Source organism: Symphalangus syndactylus, chromosome 22, assembly GCF_028878055.3.
Source record: "Symphalangus syndactylus isolate Jambi chromosome 22, NHGRI_mSymSyn1-v2.1_pri, whole genome shotgun sequence".
Taxonomy (NCBI): Eukaryota; Metazoa; Chordata; class Mammalia; order Primates; family Hylobatidae; genus Symphalangus; species Symphalangus syndactylus.
This window is the reverse complement of record NC_072444.2, coordinates 75,820,636-75,846,318: the sequence shown is the minus strand read 5'-3', so window position 1 is coordinate 75,846,318 and position 25,683 is coordinate 75,820,636. Positions and strand designations below refer to the sequence as shown.

Here is a 25,683-nt window from a genome sequence, read left to right as displayed (position 1 = left end):
AGATGTCTGCATCCTGGCCCCTGGGACCTGTGAACATGGTGCTTACATGGCAGATCAGGTTGTCTGGGACCGAGATGGGGATAGTCCAGGATTAGCAGGACCCGGTGCAGTTCCAAGGGTCCTGAGAGGGAGGCAGGAGGTCAGAGCCAGAGAGACAGGGGCACAGGGGCAGGGGTCGGAGGGATCTGAAGGGGCTGCACTGCTGGCTTGAGGTTGGGCCAAGTCCCAGCCCTGCCAAGGTGCCTCGACGCCAGAGAAGGCGGGAAACAGCTTCTCCCCAGAGCCTGCCGAGAGGACACGGCCCTGCTGGGCTATTTATAATTTGAGACAGGGTCTTGCTCTGTCTCCCAGGCTTAAGTGCAGTGGTGCCATCATAGTGCACTGCAGCCTCTATTTCCCAGGCTCAGGTGATCCTCCTGCCTCAGCCTCCTGAGTAGCTGGGACTACAGGTGCATGCCACCACACCAGGGTAAGTCAAAAACAATTTTTTTTTTGTAGAGACAGGGTTTCACTACGTTGCCAGGGCTGGTCGCAAACTCCTGGCCTCAGGCGATCCTCCCACCTTGGCCTCCCAAACTGCCGGGATGACAGGTATGGGCCATCGTGTGTGGCCTGGGCCCCTTTTGGACTCTGCTCTGGAATAGTAATGCTTGCGGTGCTTTAAGCCACTGGGCTTACGGTAATCTGTTAGTGCAGCCAGAGGAATCGATACAGGAAGCTTCAGGAAGAAGGCAGTTTGCCTTGCTCCTGAGGCCTGAGTGGAGCAGGTCCAGTGCTGAGCTCCGGCTACACAGCCTGTGCAAATGAGGCCCCGCGCATCAGCCCTGGGGCTGCAGACCCGACCCTGGGGGGCTCTGGGCCTCCAGGTCAGACCTCCCCTCCTGGGAAGCAACAACGGGCTAGGCCTGCGACCACGCCGCCTCTGGTTTACCTCATGCCCAAGGGGAACGCTTGGCAAACGCTCTGGAAATTGTCTCTGGGAGCCTTTTAATAATGTGGCTGGCTTATCATGACAAGCGTCTATGAGAAATAAAATGCATTCTGCACATGACAGATGATGAACTACCCGAAATATCTTGTGAGAAGCTCTGGCAGGAACAGCAGGGTGTCTGGATTCTTAAGCACAACACATTCAGCAGCCAGACCCAGAAACTCAAAGGCAACGTTGGGAAGCCGGTGCGCGTTTGTAAGGAGTCAGGCTGTCCACACAATGGCGCTATTTTGGGATTCCGGCTTCTCTGCCTGTGACCTGCTGAAACCACTCATGCCGGCACCATGCCTACTGGAAACTCTTTGAAGATATTTCGAAATGAGAATCGACTCAATCTATTCCACTACAGTTTCATACAAAGCATATTTTTTTCCTCATTTCAAAATAATTTCAGACTTCCAGAAAGTTCTAAAAATAGGATAGTGTGTATGCCCAGTTCCCCAAATAACATCTTACATAACACTGGGCCAGTGCTGCCAGTCACTTCGCAGAAGGCCCCTCAGTTTGGGTCTGTGTCTGATGTCTCCTTGGGATTACATTCAGGACATGCAATTGGGCAAGAGAACCACAGGTGACACTGTGCCCTCAGGGACGCCCCCAGGTCGGTGCTGCCTGTGCGACTCACTCCCGGCGGTGACTACTGGGTTAAGGGGGCCTCTGCTGTTCTGCTGTGATGTGACCACTGTCTCCTCGGAGGTCAGTGCACATCTCAAGGGGAGGTTTCTCAAGACTCAGCAGACACCTGCTTCACACCACACATCACCATTCACTTCATGGCAACTGAGGGTTTTTTTTGAGATGGTTCTGTCGTCCAGGCTGGAGTGTGGTGGCACAATCCCGGCTCACTGCAACCTCTGCCTCCTGGTTTAAGTGATTCTCCCACCTCAGCCTCCCGAATAGCTGGGATTACAGACACGCGCCACCAGCCCCAGCTAATTTTTGTATTTTTAGTAGAGACAGGGTTTCTCCATGTTGGCCAGGCTGGTCTCGAACTCCTGGCCTCAAGTGGTCTGCCTGCCTTGGCCTCCCAAAGTGTTGAGATTATAGGCGTGAGCCACCACACCTGGCCCACTGAGGGTTGTGATCTGCACCTGTCACCAGTGTGGTTTCTGCAACAGCAATTTCCTGTTCCCCAAATTTCTTCTATATTAGAATTAATAAGACAGACCTGGCCCTCCCCTCACTGACATGTTTACCCAATTACTTACGTTCTATAGACTACTGGATATCAATTTATTCTGTGTGTAATGGGCTACAGCCCATTACAATAATTAATTTTCTTCCTTTTTTTGTGAGACAGGGTCCTGCTCTGTTGCCCAGGCTGGAGAGCAGTGGTACAATCACAGCTCACTGCAGACTTAACCTCTGGCTCAAGTGATCCTCCTGCCTCAGCCTCCTGAGTGTCTGGGACTACAGGCGGGTGACACCACACACGGCTGATTTTTCTTGTTTTCTAGACACGGTTTCACCATGTTGCCCAGGCTGGTCTTGAACTCCTGGCCTCAAGCGATCCTCCCACCTCGGCCTCCTAAAGTGCTGGGATTGCAGGCATGAGCCGCTGCGCCTGGCCTGTCATTTTCATGCTCACACTGCCCCAGGTGGGCCACCGTGTGCTCCTTCCCATCCCCCCCGTGTTATTCCAACAAGTCCCCTTGTCTCAGCAATTCTTCACTCTCTAGCTCATCTGATACCTTCTCTGGCCTGGTCCTGGTTCCTTTTGGTTAGAGAATGGTATCAGGGCCAAGACCCTGAGTGCGGGGGTCACTGCGTCCAGGCCCTCAGGGCAGAGCTGGGAAGCATTTGTGCACAGCCCCTCACAACAGTCCCCCTTACACATGGTTTCAGTTACCCATGGTCAGCCACAGTCCAAAAATACTAAGTGGAAAATTCCAGAAATAAACCATTCATGAGTTTTTGATTCCGTGCTGTTCTGAGCAGCCGTCCTGCCGGGACGTGAACCCTCCCTCCGTCCAGCGTTTCAGGCTGTCCACGCCACCCTGCCCGCCAGGCACTCAGCAGCCATCTCGGTGATCAGACCGACCATCGCGGTGACGCGGCGCTTGGGTCCAAGAAGCTTTTATTTTACTTAATAATGGCCCCAGAACACGACAGTGGTGATGCTGGCGACTCAGACACACCAGAGAAGCTGCCAAGCGCTTCCTTTAAGGGAAAAGGTGGAAACTCCTGACCTAAAAGAAAAACAGCCAGATGCCGAGGCTGCTAAGGTCTTCCATGAGAACACGGCGCCCATCTGTGACATTCTGAAGAGGGAAGCAGAAAGTTCTGTCAGCTTTGCTGTCACACCTCAGACTTGATCACAGGTACGTACAGGAAAAAACACAGCGTGGACAAGATTCAGGACTATCCACGGCTTCAGGCACCCGCTGGGGTCTCGGAGTACACCCTGGCCAGGTGAGGGCAATCACTCTGTTTCTCTATCCAGTTACCTTTGTATGTTGAAAAGCAGGAGCTCAATACACCTGGCTCTCATCATCCACAATGTATTTCTAGTTTTTTCCATCTCAGAATACAGCTTCAGAATCGTCCACGCAAAAAACAAATGTACTACCTAGAGTTCAGTATCTTTCCTCTTTCCCAGCTTTGCTCAGTGGTCTCCCCCACACTCCTGATGGGTCAGAGTGCAGTGCGAAGAGGAAGGCCCCGGCCCGGGCGCGCCCATGAGCAGGTCAGAGTGCGGTGCGAGCGGGGAGGTAGGCCCGGCCCAGGCCCGAGCGCTCCCGACGGCGGGTCAGAGTGTGGTGGGAAGAGGCCCCAGCCCGGGCGTACCCACCAGCAGGTCAGAGTGCGGTGCGAGCGGGGAGGTAGGCCCGGCCTGGGCCCCAGCGCTCCTGACGTCAGGTCAGCGTGCGGTGGGAAGAGGCCCCAGCCTGGGCCCGGGAGCTCCGCCGGCATGGCCTGTTGTGTTCCCCTCACATCCTGGTTCGTTTACTTTTCGAGCATGTGAAACCCTCTGCCATGACAGCCAGAACTCCACCCCGGGGTGCTCGGAGGGGCTCGTGGCAGGCTATGCCCATCAGCTCCAGCTCCTCCTTCTGGATTTCTCGTTTGTGGTTTCCTGTGTCCCTGCCTGTCTCCACAGTAAGCTCACGCCACATAGCCGCATCGAGTTGGCGAGCTCATGGCACGTGGCCGCACCGCGTCAGCGCGACTCCACGGTGGCTGCGTCACGGCTCATGTGCGCTGTGAGGACACCCGGGTTGCTATAAACAGTGCTGGGGCAACTCTGTGCCTACACAAAATATTCTAATAAGAAACAAGACTTTCCATAAACTAGCGGTGATACGTTAATACGTCTGTAGCACTCAGAGGCCTGACAGAGAGCAGACACGGGACGGTGACAGCTGCAGCTGAAGCAGGTGGTAGAACCCATGGGTGCAGGGACACAGGGTTAGGCGGGCCCAGCCACAATAGGTACTCAGTTCTGTGGGGAGGGGAGGGACATGTTTAACCACGAAAGGGCCACCCCTGCAGGACAGAAACAGAGGGCCTTTGCTGCAGAGAACTAGAGATGGGTTGAGAAGCCTCAGCCACCCACAGGCCCGAGGGGCAAGGGCAGCCTCTTTCCCGGAGCCTGACGTCGGCCAGGTTGGTGGCCTCACCTGCCAGGACTTGGAGACAGCCACTGCCAGGGTCGCTAGAGAGAACGTGACCTGGATCCCCCAACCCCGTCTCCTGCCACTGTCCTCCACTGACCAGACAAGAGCCAACCCCTTTCCAACAGCGCCTGGAAAGGGGACAGGTCTGGCTGAGGCCCCAGATGTGCAGGCACCTGCGTTCCACCCACAGGTTTGGGCCCCGGCTGGCCTGACGCACTGGGTGGACACGGGCTGGGTTTCCGTGACCCACAGGCAACTCCGGTGCAGACGGGCTGAGAACTCCGCTCAGGGGTGCCTACCAGGCCGTGCTGCAAACATGTGCCAGGGGTCTTGGGCAGAGCTGGCTGGCACAGAAGACAGCTGGTGCCAGCCTAACCGCAAATGGACTCAGGTTCTCTTTTTCTGTTAAAATATTGGAGTTACTGAAATTAAATACCCAACTTTATAAATACGGTCTGATACAAACCAGAAAATGACCCTTTGATTGTGAAGCTACTTGGTGTTCAGGCAAAACCAGAAAGAATCAAGAAGTCAAATCCATCCAAAGCCAGAAGGTTCTCACTTCCTACTTTGTGTTCCACTTTTTTTTTTTTTTTTTTTTTAAAGGAAATGAACTGGCATATACGAATACAAACACGCAAACATCCTGCTAGGGAATGGTCATTTTCTGATGATATCTGTGTTCAGAAGGGACTAAAATTTATGCATTTACCTGTTTGAACTCAGAAAGTATCAGAGGACTGCAACATAAAACCGCCCCATACAAGAGGGCCCTGGCCTCAAAGACGAGGGTCTTGCCCCACGCTCACCTCCCTCCCAGCCTTGCTGGGAACGCCGTCCCACTCAGGGGTTCAATGCAGAAATACCCTCCTAAGGGAAAACGGGACGCCACTCCCTACCCAGGAGACACCCCCACAGGGCTGGAGCCTCTATTTGAAGCCCATTTCTAAGGACACCACACGCAGGCCTTCGCCGACCTAAGAGGCAGGATGATGCCCTCCGTCCCGAGAGACCACTGAACACGGCCCAGGGGTCTTCTCATCAACATTCATTTTTTGCCTCTGATTTTCCACCAATCAAGTCTCCAAATCCCAGTTTCTCCAATGGTTCTTGTAGCATCAATTTTCTAAAAGAAAAAGAGAAAGCTGTCAGGGCGGGAGGTGCAGAGAGGACAAGAGGGGCCCTTGCAGGTCCCGGCTTCTCACCACACACCGGGGGTCCTGCCACCTCCATCTATGTCCTGGGAGAGCGGCCCCTCGGCTTCAGCCCCTGTGGCTGGTGCCTTCCCCACTGGGCAGAGTCAACAAGACAATGAGGACGTGACCACCTAGAGAAATCCCAGGGCCTAGGGCCTGGGGCCTCTTGGGATGCCCAAGAGGGGCAGCTGCACCTGCTGCCCCCAACACACAACACTTCCCCACATCCTGGGTAAAAGATGTATCTGGACAACAGCTTCACGCTGACCTCTCAGACTTGCCTTTATTGGCAGGATAATGACCCCTAAAGATGTTCACACCCTAATTCCTGGAACCTGTGCCCGCCACCTTCCATGGCACCCTGGCAGAGGAGACCTCAGGTTGCCATCTGCCCAGACGGAACTGAGACTGAGGTCGACAGTTATCTGATCTTTTTTTTTTTTTTTTTTTTTAAGAGACAGGGTCTCACTTTGTCTCCCAGGCTGGGATGCAGTGGTGTGATCAGCAGTTCAAGTTCACTGTAGCCTTGAACTCCTGGGCTCAAGTGATCCTCCCGCCTCAGCCTCCTGGGTAGCTGAGACTGCAGGTGTATGCTACCACGCACGGCTAATTTTTTTTTTTTTTCTCCCAGAAACAGTCTCGCTCTATTGCCCAGGCTGGAGTGCAGTGGTGCAATCTCGGCTCACTGCAGCCTCCGCCTCCCAGGTCCAAGTGATTCTTGTGCCTCAGCCTCCTGAGTAGCTGGGACTACAGGTGCACATCACCACACCTGGCTAATTCTTGTAGTTTTAGTAGAGACGGGGTCTAACCATATGGGTCAGGCTGGTCTCGAACTCGACCTCATGTGATCACCCGCCTTGGTCTCCCAAAGTGCTGGAATTACAGGCATGAGCCACAGTGCCCGGCCAGCTAATTTTTTTTTTTTTTTTTTTTTGAGACGGAGTCCTACTCTGTTGCCTAGGCTGGAGTGCAGTGGCACGATCTCGGCTCACTACAACCTCCACCTCCCGGGTTCAGGCAATTCTCCCTGCCTCAGCCTCCCAAGTAGCTGGGATTACAGGCGCCTGCCACCATGCCTGGGCTAATTTTTATATTTTTAGTAGAGATGGGGTCTCACCATGCTGGTCTTAAACTCCTGACCTCAAGTGATCTGCCCACCTCGGCCTCCCAAAGTGTTGGAATTACAGGCATGAGCCACTGCACCCAGCCAGCTAATGTTTAAAGAAATTTTTTGTAGATACAGGGTTTCACTATGTTGCCCAGGCTGGTCTTGAACTCCTGAGCTCAAGTGATTCTCCTGCTTGGCCTCCCAAAGTGCTGGGGCTACAGACGTGAGCCACCACATCCTGCCAAAATAATTCCCAGCTGTTTATCGCAGTGCAGCCATCTTAGAGGCGTGAAATTCACGACTCAGCATGACTCTTTATGGGCCCCACACTCTTCAGGACAATAGTAACGATCACGTGAACTCACACATGGTGACATGCCCCCGATCCTGCTGCGTGCTTCACAGGGATGGCCTCCTTTACCCTCCCCACAACCCAGCCAGGAGGCCCAGCCATCAACCCACGAGACCCCCACGCACTCTGTGCTGCTGGCAGCAGGTGAGGATGCTCCACCAGGGTGTCTATGTGACACCCAGTGCCTAATCCCCAGGACAGGACGCGAACTTCTAAATCACTGCAGAGGCTTGAGATCTCAGACCACGGTGGTCATCTAAAACACACCTATACTTTCACGTCAGGCTAACATGGTCCAAGTCCTCACGAGACAACTTCAAAAACTCCATTGTGGTCCATTTTCTAAAACAGACGCACACAGAGGTGGGAGTAAAGTAACATCTAGGATTTTAGCACAGAAGGAAAAAGGAAGAAAAGAAATGGCTAAAAACAGGGTGGGTGCCGGTTATGGGAGGCAGACTATCCTCAACTTCTGTATGTTTGATGATTTTCATGAACAAATAACCAATCGAAATTCTACAGGCAAAATAACTGACCTTATAGAAGGAGCAGGATTTTTAAAAAGAAAAAAAAAAAACAACGAAAGGCCAGGTGCAGTGGCTCACACCTGTAATCCCAGCACTTTGGGAGGCCGAGGTGGGTGGATCACGAAGTTAGGAGATGGAGACCATCCTGGCTAACGCGGTGAAACCCCGTCTCTACTAAAAATACAAAAAATTAGTGGGGCGTGGTGGTGGGCACCTGTAGTCCCAGCTACTCAGAAGGCTGAGGCGGGAGAATGGCGTGAACCCAGGAGGCGGAGGTTGCAGTGAGCTGAGATCACGCCACTGCGCTCCAGCCTGGGTGACAGAGTGAGACTCCATCTCAAAAAAATAATAAAAATAAAAATAAAAATAAAAAAAAACAATGAAATCAGAAGCACATGCCCTGAACATCTGCCTAAACATTGCCTGGCCAATCTGCGAGACCACCTGAGGCACTGGCCCTGGCTCCCTTCCTCCCCGCTGTCCTCAGGAGTCTCATGGGGAAGCTGAGCACGAGGCAGGAGGCCTGCTCACACCCTCACATGAACACAGCCCAATTCACACCGTCTCTAAAGCTTGGCAGCGCCATGGAGACATTCTCAGTTCCAGTTTTCTAAAGATGCATTAATTTAAGACTAATTTAAACACGTGGCTCCAGCCAGCGTGCTACTTAAACAATCAGAGATGGTAAGAGACAGATTCAGTGGGGCCCTTGGACAAACGTGAGCCCTGGAAGAGCGTAAGCGACAGTCCCAAAGGCAGAACGTGGCCTCACTGGAAGTCCACACTGCTGAGAAGGCCCACCATCCTTACAGCCCCAAATGTCCACACGAATAACCCCAAACACACCTGTGTGGCCTGAAAGGCGCAACGGATTTTTGCCTTGAGGGAAATGTCTGAGTATGTTATGGGAAAATGAAAAGAGCTCAAAGTGGATGGGTGAATTGTCAACCTGTCTTCAGCAGAGACACAGCTGTCTGAAGACCGAAATGCTTAGCGGGCTAATCACGGCCTCGAAAAGCAAAAATAAAAGCTCCCACCACCATCATATAATTATATGCTATGTGCTTTTTTTGCATAAGGGATTAGAATAGCTCTTATTTTAAGTAAAAGCTGTGGGGATCATAGCTACAAACGCATTTGTTTTGTTTAAAAGTGAGCTTTGGTGAGTTCTGGTTACGACAGGAAGAATCATTCATCTTTCATCATTTCTTAAATAGTCTATTGTCCTCCCTGTCACATTCCCAACAACTCTGAGTGGAGCAAAACAACCCAGTGCATATTTTTAACATCTGGGAATGCAAAAGAAATAAACTGTGTACCCACGACCTTCAGTCTTTTGACTCAGTCAGCATTTTTATGATGCACAATTTGGAAACCTTAATGACATGTCAGTAGCAACCAAATGTGGAAAGAAAATGCTCTCAGGAATGCAGTCACGTATAACGCTATTGCTCAAGGAGAGGTTCCCAAGATTGTGAAACAGCTTTTGGTACAATTTCATCTGATAAGCCTCCACTTCAAGGGCAAACAATTCTACAGTCCTGAAAAACACAAGCTGAATCCCAGGCCTGAAAAAGACACACTGTAATGGCCTTTCAGGAAAAAAAAAGTTTTAGTTGGAGTAGTGGGAGGTGGAAGTCATAACGCTCAGCTGCACTCACCTCTCCATCCTGCATTCTAAATATTCTTTTGATTCATTTCTGCACAAAGCATTTTCAAAATTATTGTTATGAAGACACTTCATGAATTTCTCTTTAAAGCTCTTACATTCACCTAGAATGAGAAAGAAAACAGCATGCTTTTTTCAGAGCGAAATGTGATGTAACCACACAACCGCCTTAAGAGCTGCGCTGCTTTTCCTTTCAAAACTAGTTTCCTCAGGACGGGTGCAGTGGCTCACACCTGTAATCCCAGCACTCTGAGAGGATCACCTGACCCCAGGAGTTTGAGACCAGCCTGGGCAACACAGTGAGACCCCCATCTCTACCAAAAAAAAAACCTTAAAAGTTAGCTAGGTGTGGCGCATGTCTGTGGTTCCAGCTACTCAGGAGGCTGAGGCAGGAAAATCGCTTGAGCAAAGGAGTTCGAGGCTGCAGTGAGCTTGATCACACCACTGCACTCCAGCCTGGGCAACAGATCAACACCTTGTCTCCTAAAAATAATCCAGGCTGGGCGCGGTGGCTCACGCCTGTAATCCTAGCACTTTGGGAGGCAGAGGTGGGCGGATCGCCTGAGATCAAGAGTTCAAGACCAGCTTGGCCAACTTGGTGAAACCCCATCTCTACTAAAAATACAAAAATTAGCCGGGCATGGTGGCGGGTGTCTGTAGTCCCAGCTACTCGGGAGGCTGAGGCAGGAGAATCGCTTGAACCTGGGAGGCAGAGGTTGCTGTGAGTCGAGATCACACCACTGCACTCCAGCCTGGGCGACACGGTGAGAGTCCATTTCAAAAATAAATAAATGATCCCGCCTGGGCAACATGGGGAAACTCCATCTCTAAAATAAAAAATAAAATAATAATAATTAGCCGGGTGTGGTGCTGCACACCTATAGTTCCGGCTACTCTACAGGCTGAGCCCAGAAAGGAAGGAGGCCGAGGCTTCAGTGAGCTATGATTGCACCACTGCACTCCAGCCTAAGCAACGGAGTCAGACCCTGTCTCAAAACAAAAACAAACCCAAACTTGTTTCCTTCATAAACACGCTGAAAACAACAATGGAAAAAACCCACAACGAGGTAAAGTCAGCCCAGTACAAGGTTAAGGTGCAATTTAGGTGATGGTCACAGGAGAGTTCCGGGTAAAAATTCTTTCGTTTTTGCTGTTTGAAAATGTCACAATAAAATGTTGGGAAAGAAACAGTAATTCACAGATCGTTTTTCTTTTCTTTTTTCTTTTCTTTTTTTTTTTGAGACGTTGTCTCACTCTGTCGCCCAAGCTGGAGTGCAGTGGCCCCATCTCGGCTAACTGCAACCTCTGTCTCCTGGTTCAAGCGATTCTCTTGCCTCAGCCTCCCGAGTAGCTGGGACTACAGGCGAGCCACATCACACCCGACTAATTTTTGTATTTTTAGTAGAGACGGGGTCTCCCCATGTTGGGCAGGCTGGTCTCGAACTCCTGATCTTAAGTGATCCGCCCACCTCGGCCTCCCAAAGGGCTGGGATCACAGGCGTGAGCCACCGCGCCCGGCCCACAGATCCTTTTTCGAAGCCTTCATGTCCACGGAGGCGATTTAACGGCTAACCCCACACCGGAATCCGGCCAGAAGCACTGGGAGATCAGCAGCACTTTTGAGCTTTGCAGCAGACATCGCTAGGCACCGTCTAAGCCCCGGTTGCAGCTGCGGGCTTCGTGGCCGCCGAATGCCCCGCTCTGCAAACCCGGGGCACCGACAGCCCGCCGGGTGAGTCAGGGCGGAGCCGGGGACCCGGAAGCCTGACGCAAGGAGTCGGTGTCGCTGCCCTCATCACGGGGGCCACGGTCCTGCCAGCTCCCACCTGCAGGGTCCATGCCGCAGCAGTGACCCGGGGCTGGCGGGGTGGGGGGAGGGTGGCCCGCCGTGCCTCAGTTTCCCTGCCTGCACCGTGCTAGATGCCGGCACCCCACAGGGCTCCGCGCTGGGCCGCGACCCAGACCCCCCATCCCAGACCCCTGCCCGCCGACCTTCCGCCGCTCACCTAAGTGATCCAGCGGGAAGCTGCCCTTGTCCGGGGGCCGCGGCTGGAAGCTCTTGGTCCCGAAATTCATGGCGGTCGACATGTTGGCGACGCTGGAGTCTGCGAGCGCCTCGCGAGCGTACGCAGGGCGGCCGGCGGAGCGCCGAGCAGGCACCCCCCCGGGAACGCCGAGCACGTCGAGCAGGCCCCGTCCCCGCCCCTTGCCCGGGCCCGGCCCCGCCCCCTCGGAGCCAGCAAGCTCCTGAACCCCGGTGGGTGCTGCCCGGGCTTTCCCGTCCCCTGGGACCCTCACAGCAGTCGGTAGCAGAATCAGCTTTTGGAACGGGTGAGAAACCGAGGCCCAGAAAGGTTCAGCGAATTGCCAGAGGACACATAGCGGTGCCGGCGTCTCTGCATCCCAGGTGTCTGCTGGGGCCTCGGTTTCCCCGTCGCACAGAGGCCTCATCACGGGGCCCATCCGGGGAGGAAGGCGGCACAGGAGGGACAGGAGAGCCTGTGGACTCGCTGCCTGCGACTGCTGGAGCCAGGTGCCACCACCGAGCAGCTTCAACAACAGGAATGTGCTCTCAGTCCTGGGGCCCGGAGTCCAAGCAGTGGGCAGAGTGGGGGCGCTGGGGACAGTCCCAGCCTCCCAGCTTCCAGGGGCCGCCAGCCTCTGAGGTTCCTTGGCTTGCAGAAGCACTACCTGGTCTCGGCCCCTACGTTCCCATGGTGTCCTGCGCATGTCCAAATTTCCTATTTTTTTTTTTTAATTTATTTGAGACAGGGTATTGCTCTGTTGCCCAGACTAGAGTGCAGTGGCGTGATCATGACTCACTGCAGCCTGGACTTCTTGGGCTCAGCGATCCTCTCACCCCAGCCTCCTGAGTAGCTGGGACCACAGGCACACACCACCACACCAGGCAAATTTTTGTATTTTTTGTAGAGATAGAGCCTCCCTATGTTGCCCAGGCTGGTCCTTAACTCCTGGGCTCAGGCAATCCTCCTGCCTCAGCCTCCCAAAATGCTGGGATTATAGGCATGAGCCACCATGCCCAACCTAAATTTCCTCTTTTTTTACAAGAACAGCAGTCATGTTGGGTTAGGGCCCATCCCAATAACTTCATCTTAACTAATTACATCAGCAGCAACCCTATTTCTTTGTTTTGTTTTTTAAAACGGAGTCTCTCTCTTGTTGCCCAGGCTGGAGTACAGTGGCTCGATCCTGGCTCATTGCAACCTCCACCTCCCAGGTTAAAGCAATTCTCCTGCCTCAGCCTCCCAAGTAGCTGGGATTACAGGCATGCACCAACACACCCAGCTAATTTTTTTTTTTTCAAGACAGAGTCTCACTGTTTAACCCAGGCGGGCATGCAATGGCGCAATCTCGGCTTACTGCAACCTCCACTTCCCGAGTTCAAGAGATTCTCCTGCCTCAGCCTCCCGAGTAGCTGGGATTACAGGCATGCACCATCACACCCAGCTAATTTTTTTTATTTTTAGTAGAGACGGGGTTTCACCATGTTTCCCAGGCTGGTCTCGAACTCCTGACCTCAGGTGATCCGCCCACCTCAGCCTCCCAAAGGGCTGGGATTACAGGCGTGAGCCACCGCACCCGGCACCTATTTCCAAAGCAAAGGTCACATCCTAAGGTCCTGGTGGCTTCACCATATGAATGGGGGTGGAGGGTAGTTACAACTCAACCTAGGACAGAATGAAAGTGTATTGTAAGAGGTAAGGCCCGGCATTCGCGTGTGGATGTTGTCATGGCAACAGCAGTCGTGGGAAAGGGCTCAGGGAAGACCCCAGCTTCCACCTGTGGAGTCTCTCCCAGCCCTGAACCTGTACCCACATGCCCTGGCCATAAGGAAGTCGAACACTTGCCCTTTTACAGCGCCATGGGCGGCCCAAGCTCCAGCCTCCACTCACTCATCCATCCCACCCATTTCACAATCACTGGCCAGGCCTTGGTGGTAAGCACAGTGGGTCCTCAGCAACACCGAGTTCGGTGCCTGGCCCCCTCTGGACCCTGGTGAGACCTGAAACCACTGTTGCTTAGTAGCCAGTTCCTGCAACTTCCCAGGGGCTGTTTGCAGACAAGGGCTTGGTCAAGGCGGCCCAACAGCCCCCACCCCGGGGCCTGCCCTTCTTCAAGCCTGGCCCAGGCGTCCCCTCCCCATGAGGCTTCCAGCTCTCCCCGTTGCTGGGCCCTGGTGAGCCTGCCCCTCTGCAATGCACACCATTAGATTCCTGTGCCCGAGGTCGGACTCTGCTCCGTGTGCCCAGAGCTGAGCCGCCAAGTCTGGTACTGAATGTTTCTGAACCGCAGGGCAGTGGGGACCTCACGCCAAGGCCCCAAGGGAGGGCCTATGGCTGCAGAAATCTAGTTGTCAGGGCCTTGATTGGCCTGGGGCTCTGGGCCCACTGAAAACTACAAAAGGAAAATTGCACCTTGTTCCTGTCATATAAACAAGTATTTTTACACGGCTAGAACCAGGGGCCCACACACTGGGTTACTCATTAATACGTTTCCAGGGCTGTGAACAATGGGAGCTTTTATTACCCAGCAAAGAAGCGCTCGCTCACTTAAATGGAGCAGCCGCGTAGCAGTGGAAGGACAGCCCCTCCCTTGGGACTGCCCTAAGCCTCTCTGTCTCGGAGCCCCAAGGGACCTGTGGCCTGGAGGTGACAACTGGCTTTTAATTGACTGTCACCTGGCAAATGATTATTGCTTTATATGAGATCTTTAGCTGGGAGAGAAGAGGAAAGGATTTTTATGAGCAGTTCACTGGTGTAAAAAGTGGGGAAGGGGCTGGGGGCAGTGGCTCACACAGGTAATCCCAGCACTCTGGGAAGCCGAGGTGGGAGGACCACTTGAGCCCAGGAGTTTGAGACCAGCCTTGGCAACATGCTGAAACCCTATGTCTATAAAAAATACAGAAATTAGCCGGGTGTAGGGGCACACACCTGTGGTCCCAGCTACAACATGCTGAAACCCTATGTCTATAAAAAATACAAAAATTGGGCCGAGCACGGTGGCTGACACCTGTAATCCCAGCACTTTGGGAGGCTGAGGCGGGCAGATCATGAGGTCAGGAGATCAAGACCATCCTGGCTAACACAGTGAAACCCTGTCTCTACTAAAAACATAAAAAATCAGCCGGGCGTGGTGGCGGGCGCCTGTAGTCCCAGCTACTCAGGAGGTTGAGGCAGGAGAATGGCGTGAACCTGGGAGGCGGAGTTTGCAGTGAGCCGAGATCACGCCACTGCACTCCAGCCTGGGCGACAGAGCAAGACTCCGTCTCAAAAAAAAAAAAAAAAAAAAAAAAAATTAGCTGGGTGTAGGGGCGCACACCTGTGGTCCCAGCTACAACATGTTGAAACCCTATGTCTATAAAAAAAAATACAAAAATTAGCCGGGTATAGGGGCACACACCTGTGGTCCCAGCTACCCCGGAGGCTGAGGTGAGAGGATCATCTGAGCCCTGGGAGGTTGAGGCTGCAGTGAGCCAAGATCGTGCCACTGCACTGCAGCCTGGGCAAAAAAGTGAGACCTTGTCTACAAGAAAAAAGGAAAAGCTCAGAGGAGGGAATGAACCTTGTTTGAGCCCCAGCAATCAAGGCATCACAGGCATTTTCCACCCGGATCCCCAGAGCCTGGAACAGTGCCTGGCATGCTGGATATGCTCCGTTGATAGCCCGCAGATGAATGAATCCAGTTAAGTAGGTCTTATTATCCTCATCTGACACAGAGAAACAGACTCACGGGGGTCGCATCCCTTGCTGAAGCTTCCATGGCTGTGTTTGCATTATCTGCCGCTGCATAACAAAGCACCCCAAGCTTAGCAGTCATTACCCGTGAACTTGCACTTGGGCAGGGCTTGGTGGAGACACTCCATGGGGCCTCGGCCGGCTTAGCTCCACCTCGGACTGGAGGATCCACTCACGATGGCGTATGTGGCTGGCAGGCAGGTGGGCTCAGGGTCGGGTGGAAGCCGGGTTCTATGGGCCTGGGTTCCCCTCCACATGGGCCCCTCTATGAGCTGCTGGGCTTCCCCACAGCATGGCGGCTGGGTCCGTGGCACAGGTGTCCTGGGGAACCAAGAGGAAGCTGCATCACTGTTTGGGATCCAGCCTCCACCGTGGCCACAAGTGCTCACCCAGAATCAAGGAGTCAACTAAAGGAAAATTTTGCTTTCGAAGAAGCAAAGTTAGTTTTATTCAGATTCCTGTTGAGCACTGCAATCCAGGAGTGTGTTTCAGAGTTTCCGTTCGACTGTTCCAAAGCAATGTTTCAGGCCACAGCTTATCAACAGGTGGCGGAGGCTCTGCACCTGCTCGGGGGTACCTTAGAGCCAAATCCGATTGTCCAAGTTTCGGTGCAAGAGTCCATCTCGTCGTAGATTACAGCCAATGATCCTGTCAGACGTTGTCTTATGTGCAGGAGGAGGCAAGGGCTGGGATCGTTGACCTTACCTTTTTAAAAAATGCAGTGATTTGGCCGGGTGTGGTGGCACATGCCTGTAATCCCAGCACTTTGGGCGGCCAAGGTGGGCAGATCACCTGAGGTTAGGAGTTCAAGACCAGCCTGGCCAATGTGGTGAAACCCCATCTCTACCAAAAATGCAAAAATTAGCCGGGCATGGTGGCGCATGCCTGTAATCCCAGCTACTCGGGAGGCTGAGGCAGGAGAATCGCTTGAACCCGGGAGGCGGAGGTTGCAGTGAACTGAGATCACACCACTGCCCTCCAGCCTGGGCAACAAAGAGGGAAACTCCATCTCAAAAAAGAAAAAAAAAAATGCAGGGATTCAAGCAAGAGCCGTGGGCACCTGCGCCGTGCCTGCTGAGTCTCCGGGACATTCTTCCAGGGGGGTGCGCCCAGTCACTGAGGCAGGGCGCACACTTCTTTCCTCACAGTTGTAAGGATGCCTTAAACCAAATTTCTGGAAACCGGGTCACTGAGCCAAGGGACAGTTCCTTTTTGATGTCTGGTGGATCTCAAGTGCACTGCAAAAGCGTCCAGTGAAACTCCACAGGTGGAATGAGCAAACACGGCTTCTGGCCTCTGCTACTTTGTGTCAAAAAGCGGGAAGACCAGAAGCCCTCCTGTGGAGGGAGAAGCGCAGTGTTACATTACGCAAAGACAGTGTGGTTGGGAGAATCTGTGCGGCCATCTCTGGAAGCCGCCATCTGCCACAGCTGACAGGTGCGGGGCTGAGTTTGGAAGCAGGTCTGTCTGACTCCAGCCCCTCAGGGGGAGCCCACCTACCCACCCACCTCAACCACCCTGCCTCTGATGTCAGGGGCAGGCAGGACCTGAGCCAGCCAATCAGAGCACTGCATTCCTCCTGGTCACAGACATGGCTCAGGGCTGAGTATCTGGCCGGCAGGGCTGGACCAATCAGGTCTGATCAAAACAGTCCCAGGTTCCACTTGAGCAGCCAGGCTGCAGTCGCAGGGCACTGGAGGTCCACCGGACACCAGAAAGCAACAATGCCTTGGCTCGCCACCTGGTTTCTAGGATTTTAAGATATCCTTGCAACTGTGCCCATCCTTGCAAGTATGCACACAGATATTTTTATCAGGATGTTCTATGAGACAGCCTCAGATTGGAAACAATGTAAATATGCAAATATGCATACCCAGCCACGCCCCCCAGAGCAAGCAACACTTACAGGCAGCCATTAGAGGAGTACTGTCAATTCCCCAGTAACAGTTACTTTTTTTGTTTTTTTTTTGAGACGGAGTCTCGCTCTGTTGCCCAGGCTGGAGTGCAGTGGCGCCATCTCGGCTCACTGTAAGCTCTGCCTCCCGGGTTCACGCCATTCTCCTGCCTCTGCCTCCCGAGTAGCTGGGACTACAGGCGCCCGCCACCACGCCCGGCTAATTTTTTGTATTTTTAATAGAGACGGAGTTTCACCGTGTTAGCCAGGATGGTCTCAATCTCCTGACCTTGTGATCCGCCCACCTCAGCCTCTCAAAGTGCTGGGGTTACAGGTGTGAGCCACCGCGCCTGGCCAACGAGTTACTTTTAAAAGAGGGCTGGGCGATGTGGCTCATGCCTGTAATCCCAGTGCTTTGGGAGGCCAAGGCAGGTGGCTCACTTGAGGTCAGGAGGTCGAGACTAGCCTGGCCAACATGGCAAAACCCTATCTCTACTAAAAATACAAAAATTAGCTGGGTGTGGTTGCATATGCCTGTAATCGCAGCTACCCGGGAGGCTGAGGCAGGAGGATCGCTTGAACATGGGAGATGGAGGTTGCAGTGAGCCAAGATCGCGCCACTGCACTCTAGCCTGGGTGACAAGAGCGAGACTCCATCTCAAAAAAAAGAAAAGAAAAGGAAAAAGAGGCCGGCCCAGCGTTGGCTCATGCTAGTAATCCCAGGGCTTTTGGAGGCTGCCACGGTAGGGTTCCTTGAGCCCAGGAGGAGTTCAAGACCAGCCTCTAGACTCCATCTCTAAAAGAAACTTACAAAATTCCCAGCACTTTGGGAGGCCGAGGCAGGCGGATCACGAGGTCAAGAGACTGAGACTGTCCTGGACAACATGGTGAAACCCCGTCTCTACTAAAGATACAAAAAGTAGCCGGGCATGGTGGCGCATGCCTGTAATCCCAGCTACTCGGGAGGCTGAGGCAGGAGAATCGCTTGAACCCGGGAGGCGGAGGTTGCAGTGAGCGGAGATCACACCACTGCCCTCCAGCCTGGCAACAAAGTGAGATTCCGTCTCAAAAACAACAACAAAAACCCAAAACTTAAAAAATTAGGCCAGGTGCAGTGGCTTACACCTGTAATCCCAACACTTTGGGAGGTCAAGGCAGGAGGATTGCTTGAACCCAGGAGTGTGAGACCAGCCTGAGCAACATAGTGGGACCCCCATATCTACATAAATACATAAATAAAGTCAGCTGGGCTTGGTGGTGCAGGCCTGTAGTCCCAGCTATTTGGGAGGCTCAGGTGGGAGGATGGCTTGAGCCCCGGAGGTGGAGGCTGCAGTGAGCCTGTACTCACAGCACTGTATGGGCAACAGAGTGAGACCCTGTCTCAAAAACAAAACGCACACAAAAAAAGTGTTCCCTGAATTAATTAAGCTTTGCTAGGCAGGTAGGGCCCCCAGCTTACCCAGCAGTGGGCCAGGTATGAGGCACTCCCTCCCTGCCACAGCCGCCCAGCCTTGGCCCTGAGGCTGTACAGCAGGGTGGAAGTAGTGAGCTCCCCACCACAGGAGGCGTGCAGCTGTGGCTGGGGCTTTCCCTCCCAGCCAATCAAGGGGGACCAACCCCGGGAGGGGTGAGGGCCTCAGGCTGCCTCGGCTCTTCGGTTTGTACAGGGCATGAGCAATGCCGCAGAGACCAGCCGTGGGGAGGGTCCCGCCTGCTGGCGCCGGCTCCAGCTGCCTCATGTCAGGGCAGGCTGTGCAAAGCAGGCCCGGCCGCTTCTGCTGCCAGCAGCCCTCCCACCCCTCACAGCGGTTTAGGAGACAGAGGGACAGGGCTCATAAACCCTGCCACCTGCCACCAGCAGCCCTTCCACGTTCCTGTCCTAGCTCAGACGGCTGCATCCCCTGCCCAGGCGGCAGCCCTCGAAAAGCTGCAGGCTGCTACCTGGGGTGAGAACACCCTCAGGGAGATGCAGGTGGCGGCCTGTGAGGGCTGTGGGATTTGAGGCCCCTCATGGGCCACCCTGAGGTCTCACTCCTGGTCCCTTGCCCCACGGGGAGCTGATCAGAGAAGAGCTGGGTGCACACGGATGGGGTTTGGGAGAGGCCTGCAAACCCCGAGCTCCACAGGGTCCCACTCAGAGCCTGTGAAAGGCAGGGGGTTCCCCTCCAAGCCAGGGTCTCGGCCCCAAAGCCCTGTGAATCCCAGTTCTGAGGGGTGGCCAAGGCCGAGGGGCCTGGACTGGCGGATTCAGCACAACCAGGGGCAGAACAGTCCACGTGCCACATCCTTCTCTCCGGACAGGAGACATGGAGGCCTGACCCCCGAGGGCCCCCGTCCTGCCCTCCCCTACCCGGCCCCACCAGGGCCTCAGCCCCACATTCCACGCAGGCCTGCAGCTTTAAGCCGTCTGCTGGGGGCTGCCCTGCAAACTGCTTGTTCCACATTCTCGGGTGGTGGGGTGGGTGGGGTGCGGGCACGCCCTCCCGGGGAGGCCTATAAGGGCTCGGGGGGGACGGGGCCCAGGAGGGGAGCGGGGCCTCACCAGCCACGTCCTCATGGCCCTGCTGCTCTTGCTGCTCCTGGGCCTCCTGGGGCTCTGGGGGCTGCTCCGCGCCTGCACCCGAGACCCCTCCCCAGCCGCCCGCTGGCCCCCGGGGCCTCGCCCGCTGCCACTCATCGGGAACCTACACTTGCTGCGTCTGTCACAACAGGACCGGTCTCTGATGGAGGTAGGTCAGGGAGCCTGGGCAGCTCTTGCCGCCTGGACAGCTGCCGTGTCCTGGCCCCGCTCCTGGGGAAGCCCAGCCCAGTTTCCACTGCCTGTTCCCACGTGGCCGGAGGGCCCACCCTGCTTTTGGGAAGGCAAAGCCGCCCTGTCCCACAGGGAAGCAGACACACTGAGTAAGAAGCAGCCCTGGAGGTGCCACCCAGGGTCCGGCCCCAGAGCAGGAGTCTGGAGGGCTCCCTGGAGGTGGCGGTGTCTGCTGAGAGCCCGCAGGAGGCCGGGCTTAGGGACGGCAGAGGGGAAGAGGTCTGGGCCTGTCGGCTGCCTGCTCAGCCCCCTCGGCCCTCAGTGTTCAACAGCAAACACTTCCCGCTTTTGAACCTCTGTCTCCTCATCTGTGAAGTGGGAAGAGGACCCGTGCCTCCTGGGCAGGGATGCTGAGGACAGAGCGTACGGGCACACGGCACGGGGCAGCCTGACCGGCACTGTCGCTCTGTCCTCGCTCAGGCAGGCAAGGTCAGCGGGACAGGACTGACCAGTCGGGCCCGGGCCCTGCCTCTGGCTGCCCCCAACTGCGGGCTGGGGTGCTGCTGGCCGGGCTGCAGCCGAGGACGGATCAGGGTCTCTGGGGGCCAAGCCCGTCAGGCCCTCACTCTGTGCAGACCCTGGCCTTTCAGAACGTGCCACCCCAGCAGACAGCCCCCCGGGAATTTTGGCTAAAAAGAAAATCCCACAACAGCCATGTCAAGCACCAGACTGTGGGCTCCAGGCTGGACGCTGCCCCCTCCACCCTGCACCGCCGGCTTTATGGCATCTAGGCGCACCCCCCTCCACCTGCCCCCATTTTCCCTCTGTCCCCACCCCTACCCAGCACAGGCCTGGCCTGAGGGGACCTAAGGGGGGACCTTGTGGGTGATGGCTGCCCGGGTGACCCCCGCCATCCCTGCCAGCTCTCAGAACGCTATGGGCCGGTGTTCACCGTGCACCTGGGGCGCCAGAAGACGGTGGTGCTGACGGGGTTCGAGGCGGTCAAAGAGGCGCTGGCGGGCCCCGGGCAGGAGCTGGCTGACCGGCCTCCCATCGCCATCTTCCAGCTCATCCAGCGAGGTGGAGGTCGGTGTGTGGCTGGCACTGCAGGGGCCTGCTGGGTGTGGGGGCACCTGGATCCCAGGAAGTGTGGGGGCTCCAGCAGCGGGAGAGGCTCCCAGGGTGGCCTGGGGAAGAGCAGGCAGGAGCTGGGCCTCCGGGCTGGTGCTGGGGAGGGCCAGGTGTCCACACAGCAGGTCAGGTGCTGAGAACCAGCAAGCAGGGGTCTTTTCATCCCAAGTCAAGAGGGGCTGGGGCCAGCCCAGGGAACGGGAGTGGGGATGGGGGTGAGGGCCCAGCCGGTCTCGCTGCCCCGAGGTCAGCCTGCTCACTTCCTGCCCACTCGCCTAGCGGGGCTGGCTGGGGTGGGAACCTGGGCTCACCGGGCACTGCATCTGCCCACAGGCATCTTCTTCTCGTCCGGGGCGCGCTGGAGGGCTGCCCGCCAGTTCACGGTGCGTGCCCTGCACAGCCTGGGCGTGGGCCGGGAGCCGGTGGCTGACAAGATTCTCCAGGAGCTGAAATGCCTCTCGGGGCAGCTGGACGGCTACAGAGGTGAGCAGGGGGCCGGGGACGCCCCTCCCCGGGCCTGGACGTGCCTGAGGCCTGTCTCCCTCGCAGGCCGGCCCTTCCCGCTGGCCCTACTGGGCTGGGCTCCCTCCAACATCACCTTCGCGCTCCTCTTCGGCCGCCGGTTCGACTACCGGGACCCCGTGTTCGTGTCCCTGCTGGGTCTCATCGATGAGGTCATGGTCCTCTTGGGGTCCCCTGGCCTGCAGGTGAGGGGCTGCCTCCTGTCCTTGGGGTGTGGTGGAGTCCGGGGCGCTGGGCGTGCAGCGGGAGGACGGGGGCCCCAGCGCTGTCCCCTCTCAGCTTCTTGGCCCTCCCATCTTGCACAAGGTATCAGACTCAAGGGCCTGAATCAGGACCATCCGACGTTCACTGGTCGTGTGGTCTCAAACCAGCCCCTGTGTTCTCCAGGAAATGGGGGATCCCCATCTTCCTCCACACCCTCATCAGTAACAGATGCATCTGCTCAAGGGTGGGGGTGGGAGGCAGGAATGGCTTCCCCAGGATTGCGGGAGACTCCATGTCCGCCCCCCAAGCCCTGACAGTCCAGGCACCTTCCTGCTGACGCCCTTTACAGTGCCCCAAAACCACAAAAGTTGACCCCTCTGATGTTTGGAACTCATGTGTATTTCATTTTGCTTCAAAATGTAAAGTTTCCCTCTTTTTGGTCCTCACCGTGTCTGATGTGCGTTTACCAAAGCCTGCATCTCAGGTGTGATACCTGCATCACGGCTGGACCCAGAGGCCACGGGTCCTGGCCCTCCTGGCTTCCCAGGGGCAGGGCCGTGATGGGAGGGAGGGCAGCGGCGGGTTCACAAGCGAGAGCAGGGGGCACAGCTTCCACCCGTCCTAGCCAGGGTGAGACCACCCTGCCTGCTGGTGGAGCCAGGCGGGCCCAGAACCCACCTGGAAGATGGAGGCTGCGTGGCACTGCGTGGTCCGGGGCAGCCCCAGGGCAGCAGAGCGTTCCCTGGCCTTCCCTGCTGGTGCCAGCTCCTTACCACGGAGGCGCCACGTGGAACTTGCTACTGGTGATCGCGGACGCCCCAGGAAGGCGAGTGGCACGAGGCGCGGCGGGGCTGCCACAGGCAGTCACAGGGCACCCGCTGGTGCCAGGCTCACCCCTCAGATACAGCCTCGTGGGCTGACTCCGTGGCGGCCCCAACTCTCCGAGGCCTGAGGTCTGCTCTGTCTTCCATTCCATGACTCACAGGAGGTTCAAGATTATTTCCACGGTGGCAGCTGCCTCCCTCCTCCCTCTCCAGGATGGAAGGAGGTCCTGCTGTGCAAACCTGCCTGGCTGTCCCCTTCCGGGGCACGGACGGGGGTTTCCTGGCAGTTCCTGGTCCTCCCTTGAGGGCTAAGGGTCCCCGTTCTGTGGCCGCCTCCAGCACGTCCACCTAGAGTCCCTGGGCGTGAACACAGCCACTGGGGACGATCACCGCCTGCCCAGGGTGCAGCCCTGGGGCTGCATCCTTATCTCCGCTTCTCCTGCCTCCTGCCCAGCTGTTCAACATCTACCCCTGGCTTGGGGCCCTGCTCCAGCTGCACCGGCCGGTGCTACACAAGATCGAGGAGGTCCGTGCCATTCTGAGGACCCTCCTGGAGGCGCGGAGGCCCCACATGTGCCCAGGGGACCCTGTGCGCAGCTATGTGGACGCCCTGATCCAGCAGGGACAGGTGTGCCGGGACCCAAGACCTCCTCGAAGGCCTGTAGGGGTCCTGAGGGACACCCCAGGGGAGCACGGCTGGGGAGGGGTCCAACCGGTCCTGCACCAAGCTCCCTACCTCCTGGCTGGGGGCCTCTCAGAGCCTCAGTCTCCTCGTCTGTGAAACGGGGCATCCATAGTGCCTGCCTCGGGGATGCTGGGGGATGGCTGAGCCCAGATCACCGGGGCATCCATAGTGGAGCCCAGGGCTGGGCTGGGTCTGTGGGGTGGGGGACAGACCCCAGATCATCCCACGAGCCCTGCCCCACACCTCTGCAGGGGGGTGACCCCGAGGGCCTGTTTGCTGAGGCCAACGCGGTGGCCTGCACCCTGGACATGGTCATGGCCGGGACAGAGACAACCTCGGCCACGTTGCAGTGGGCCGCACTTCTGATGGGCCGGCACCCAGATGTGCAGGGTGAGACCCCAGCACCTGGCGAGACGGATCCTTCTGCCCCCGGGGGACTTCCAGGGCCGAGGGATGGCGCTGCAACCTACGCGCCCCACCCTTTGCCCCAGGCCGGGTGCAGGAGGAGCTGGACCGCGTGCTGGGCCCTGGGCGGCCTCCCCGGCTGGAGGATCAGCAGGCTCTGCCCTACACAAGCGCTGTGCTCCACGAGGTGCAGCGGTTCATCACGCTCCTGCCGCACGTGCCCCGCTGCACCGCCGCCGACATGCAGCTGGGCAGTTTCTTGCTCCCCAAGGTGGGGCTGGGCCTCCCTTGCCCCTTCCATCTCCTTTGGGGTAGGCCTCGGCGGGTGTCCAGGGGCACTGGGACGGCTGAGCGTCTGGTGGGTGCCTGATGACCTAGGGCTCCCCAACCAGAGGCAATAAAGGGCATCCAGCCAGGAGCAGGAGGGAGGCAGCCCTCACCCCACAGCCCAGCACTTGGTCTGGCCAGCAGACCTAGTGCCTCCCTGCATGTCCTGGGGTCCCCTCCGTGTGTCCTGTGGGCATCCCTGTCCATGTGTCCTGGGGGGTACATCCGTGTGTCCTGGGGGTCCCCTCTGTGTGTCCTGGGGGGTCCATCCGTATGTCCTGGGGGTCCCTCTGTGGTCCTGGGGGTCCCCTCTGTGTGTCCCGAGGGTCCCCTCTGTGTGTCCCGAGGGGTTCATCCGTGTGTCCTGGGGGGTCTCCTCTGTGTATCCTGGGGGTCCCCTCTGTGTGTCCTGGGGTTCCCCTCTGTGTGTCCTGGGGGGTCCCTCCGTGTGTCCTGGGGGGTCCCTCCATGGTCCTGGGGGTCCCCTCTGTGTGTCCTGGGTGTCCTCTTTATCCTTGGGGCCCCTGGCTGTGTGCCCAGGGGTCCTGTGGCTTCCTCACCTGCAAGGTGGGCTGACACCAGGTGTGGTGGGTGTGGCAGGAGCTACATCCTGGAATGAAACTTCCCGACCCAGGCCCCATCCCATCTTCCCCGGGGCCCCTGTCTCTGTGCCCTGGCTGCCCCCACAGGGCACGCCCGTGATTCCCTTGCTGACCTCGGTGCTCCTGGATGAGACACAGTGGCAGACCCCAGGCCAGTTCAACCCGGGCCATTTCCTGGACACGGACGGGCACTTTGTGAAGCGGGAGGCCTTCCTGCCTTTCTCTGCAGGTCAGCAGCCCTCAGGGCTGGGGTGGGGCGGCACCTCCAGGGCTCCAGGGTTGGGACAGCCCCAGCTCTGCCCGCCGCCTCTGCACCCACCTCCTGATCTTAGGTTCTGAAGGCGGCTGTGGTGGCTGCTCCTCTGCTCCCCTGGGGAGGTCCCCACCCCTCCCCTCCAGGAGCAGGCCTGGTGCAGACCACTCTGTGCCTGGACATCCCCTGTAGGCCGCCGAGTCTGCATTGGGGAGCGCCTGGCCAGGACCGAGCTCTTTCTGCTGTTTGCCGGCCTCCTGCAGAGGTACCACCTGCTGCCCCCGCCTGGCACCAGCCCGGCCTCCCTGGACACCACGCCCGCCCGGGCTTTCACCATGAGGCCGCGGGCCCAGGCCCTGTGTGCGGTGCCCAGGCCCTAGGGACTCCCCGAGTCCCCAGGTCCTCCCGACCTCTCCCCTCCCACCCCACAGCTCCGACTGCTCTGGGAGGGCCCTGAGGACTCCCACCCCCACCCCCACAGGGTCAGCAACTGCTTCCGGTTACACCCAGGCCTACCCCTGCCCGACCCTGTGGGACCCCCACTCCTCCAGTGCTGTCTGCAGCTCAGACCCTGCCAGCCCCTAGGAGCGCCTCCAGGGCCCTGCCCACTCTCCCACCCCGAAGCTGCACTCCCACCCACCTAGCTCCCCCCAGGGCCCCCCAGCACCTGCAGCTGGGGCTGCAGGGAGACAAAGGGTGGCTGCATCCAGCCAGAGACACGCGCAGGTGGGTGTCCTCAGCGTGTGAGCCCTGCACTCGCCAGGTCCTGGGACTCCTGCAGACCCCACTCCATTCCCGCTCCTGGAACACTTCCTGCAGCTGCGCCTGGAGGAAGTCGGCCTGCAGTGCCAGACCCTGAGCCAAACCA

At 57.0% G+C, this 25,683-nt stretch overlaps 3 protein-coding genes across 3 annotated transcripts in view; 1 reads left to right on the top strand and 2 right to left on the bottom strand.

Annotated features, from left to right (window-relative positions):
* Nucleotides 1–970: 970 nt before the first annotated feature.
* COX19 (cytochrome c oxidase assembly factor COX19) lies at nt 971–11,630 on the bottom strand. The gene is made up of 3 exons (XM_055260889.1): nt 11,467–11,630; nt 9,453–9,564; nt 971–5,734 (listed from the first exon to the last, which is right to left on the bottom strand). The coding sequence occupies exons 1-3, from the start codon at nt 11,546–11,548 to the stop codon at nt 5,650–5,652; spliced, it is 279 nt and encodes a 92-aa protein (XP_055116864.1). The 5' UTR covers nt 11,549–11,630; the 3' UTR covers nt 971–5,649.
* Nucleotides 11,631–15,125: 3,495 nt separating this feature from the next.
* C22H7orf50 (chromosome 22 C7orf50 homolog) overlaps nt 15,126–25,683 on the bottom strand; it is a 145,113-nt gene continuing 134,555 nt past the window's right edge. Inside the window, exon 7 of the mRNA XM_063631112.1 lies at nt 15,126–15,537. Within this exon, the coding sequence (XP_063487182.1) occupies nt 15,448–15,537 (90 nt within the window). The 3' untranslated portion in view covers nt 15,126–15,447. The remainder of the gene's footprint in view (nt 15,538–25,683) is intronic.
* On the top strand, nt 19,666–25,195 carry CYP2W1 (cytochrome P450 family 2 subfamily W member 1). Its single transcript, XM_055260851.1, has 9 exons — nt 19,666–19,839; nt 20,786–20,948; nt 21,327–21,476; nt 21,543–21,700; nt 22,998–23,171; nt 23,480–23,618; nt 23,720–23,904; nt 24,650–24,791; nt 25,008–25,195. The coding sequence occupies exons 1-9, from the start codon at nt 19,666–19,668 to the stop codon at nt 25,193–25,195; spliced, it is 1,473 nt and encodes a 490-aa protein (XP_055116826.1).

Excerpts from the sequence above, each read along its gene's own strand:
- COX19 (XM_055260889.1), bottom strand. The coding sequence starts at position 11,548 with ATGTCGACCGCCATGAATTTCGGGACCAAGAGCTTCCAGCCGCGGCCC. Across the intron at positions 9,565-11,466 it reads CTTCCCGCTGGATCACTTAG|GTGAATGTAAGAGCTTTAAA; the intron begins GTGAGCGGCGGA and ends TTCTCATTCTAG. Across the intron at positions 5,735-9,452 it reads TTAGAATGCAGGATGGAGAG|AAAATTGATGCTACAAGAAC; the intron begins GTGAGTGCAGCT and ends TTTTTCTTTTAG.
- CYP2W1 (XM_055260851.1), top strand. The coding sequence starts at position 19,666 with ATGGCCCTGCTGCTCTTGCTGCTCCTGGGCCTCCTGGGGCTCTGGGGG. Across the intron at positions 19,840-20,785 it reads AGGACCGGTCTCTGATGGAG|CTCTCAGAACGCTATGGGCC; the intron begins GTAGGTCAGGGA and ends CATCCCTGCCAG. Across the intron at positions 21,701-22,997 it reads TGGGGTCCCCTGGCCTGCAG|CTGTTCAACATCTACCCCTG; the intron begins GTGAGGGGCTGC and ends CCTCCTGCCCAG.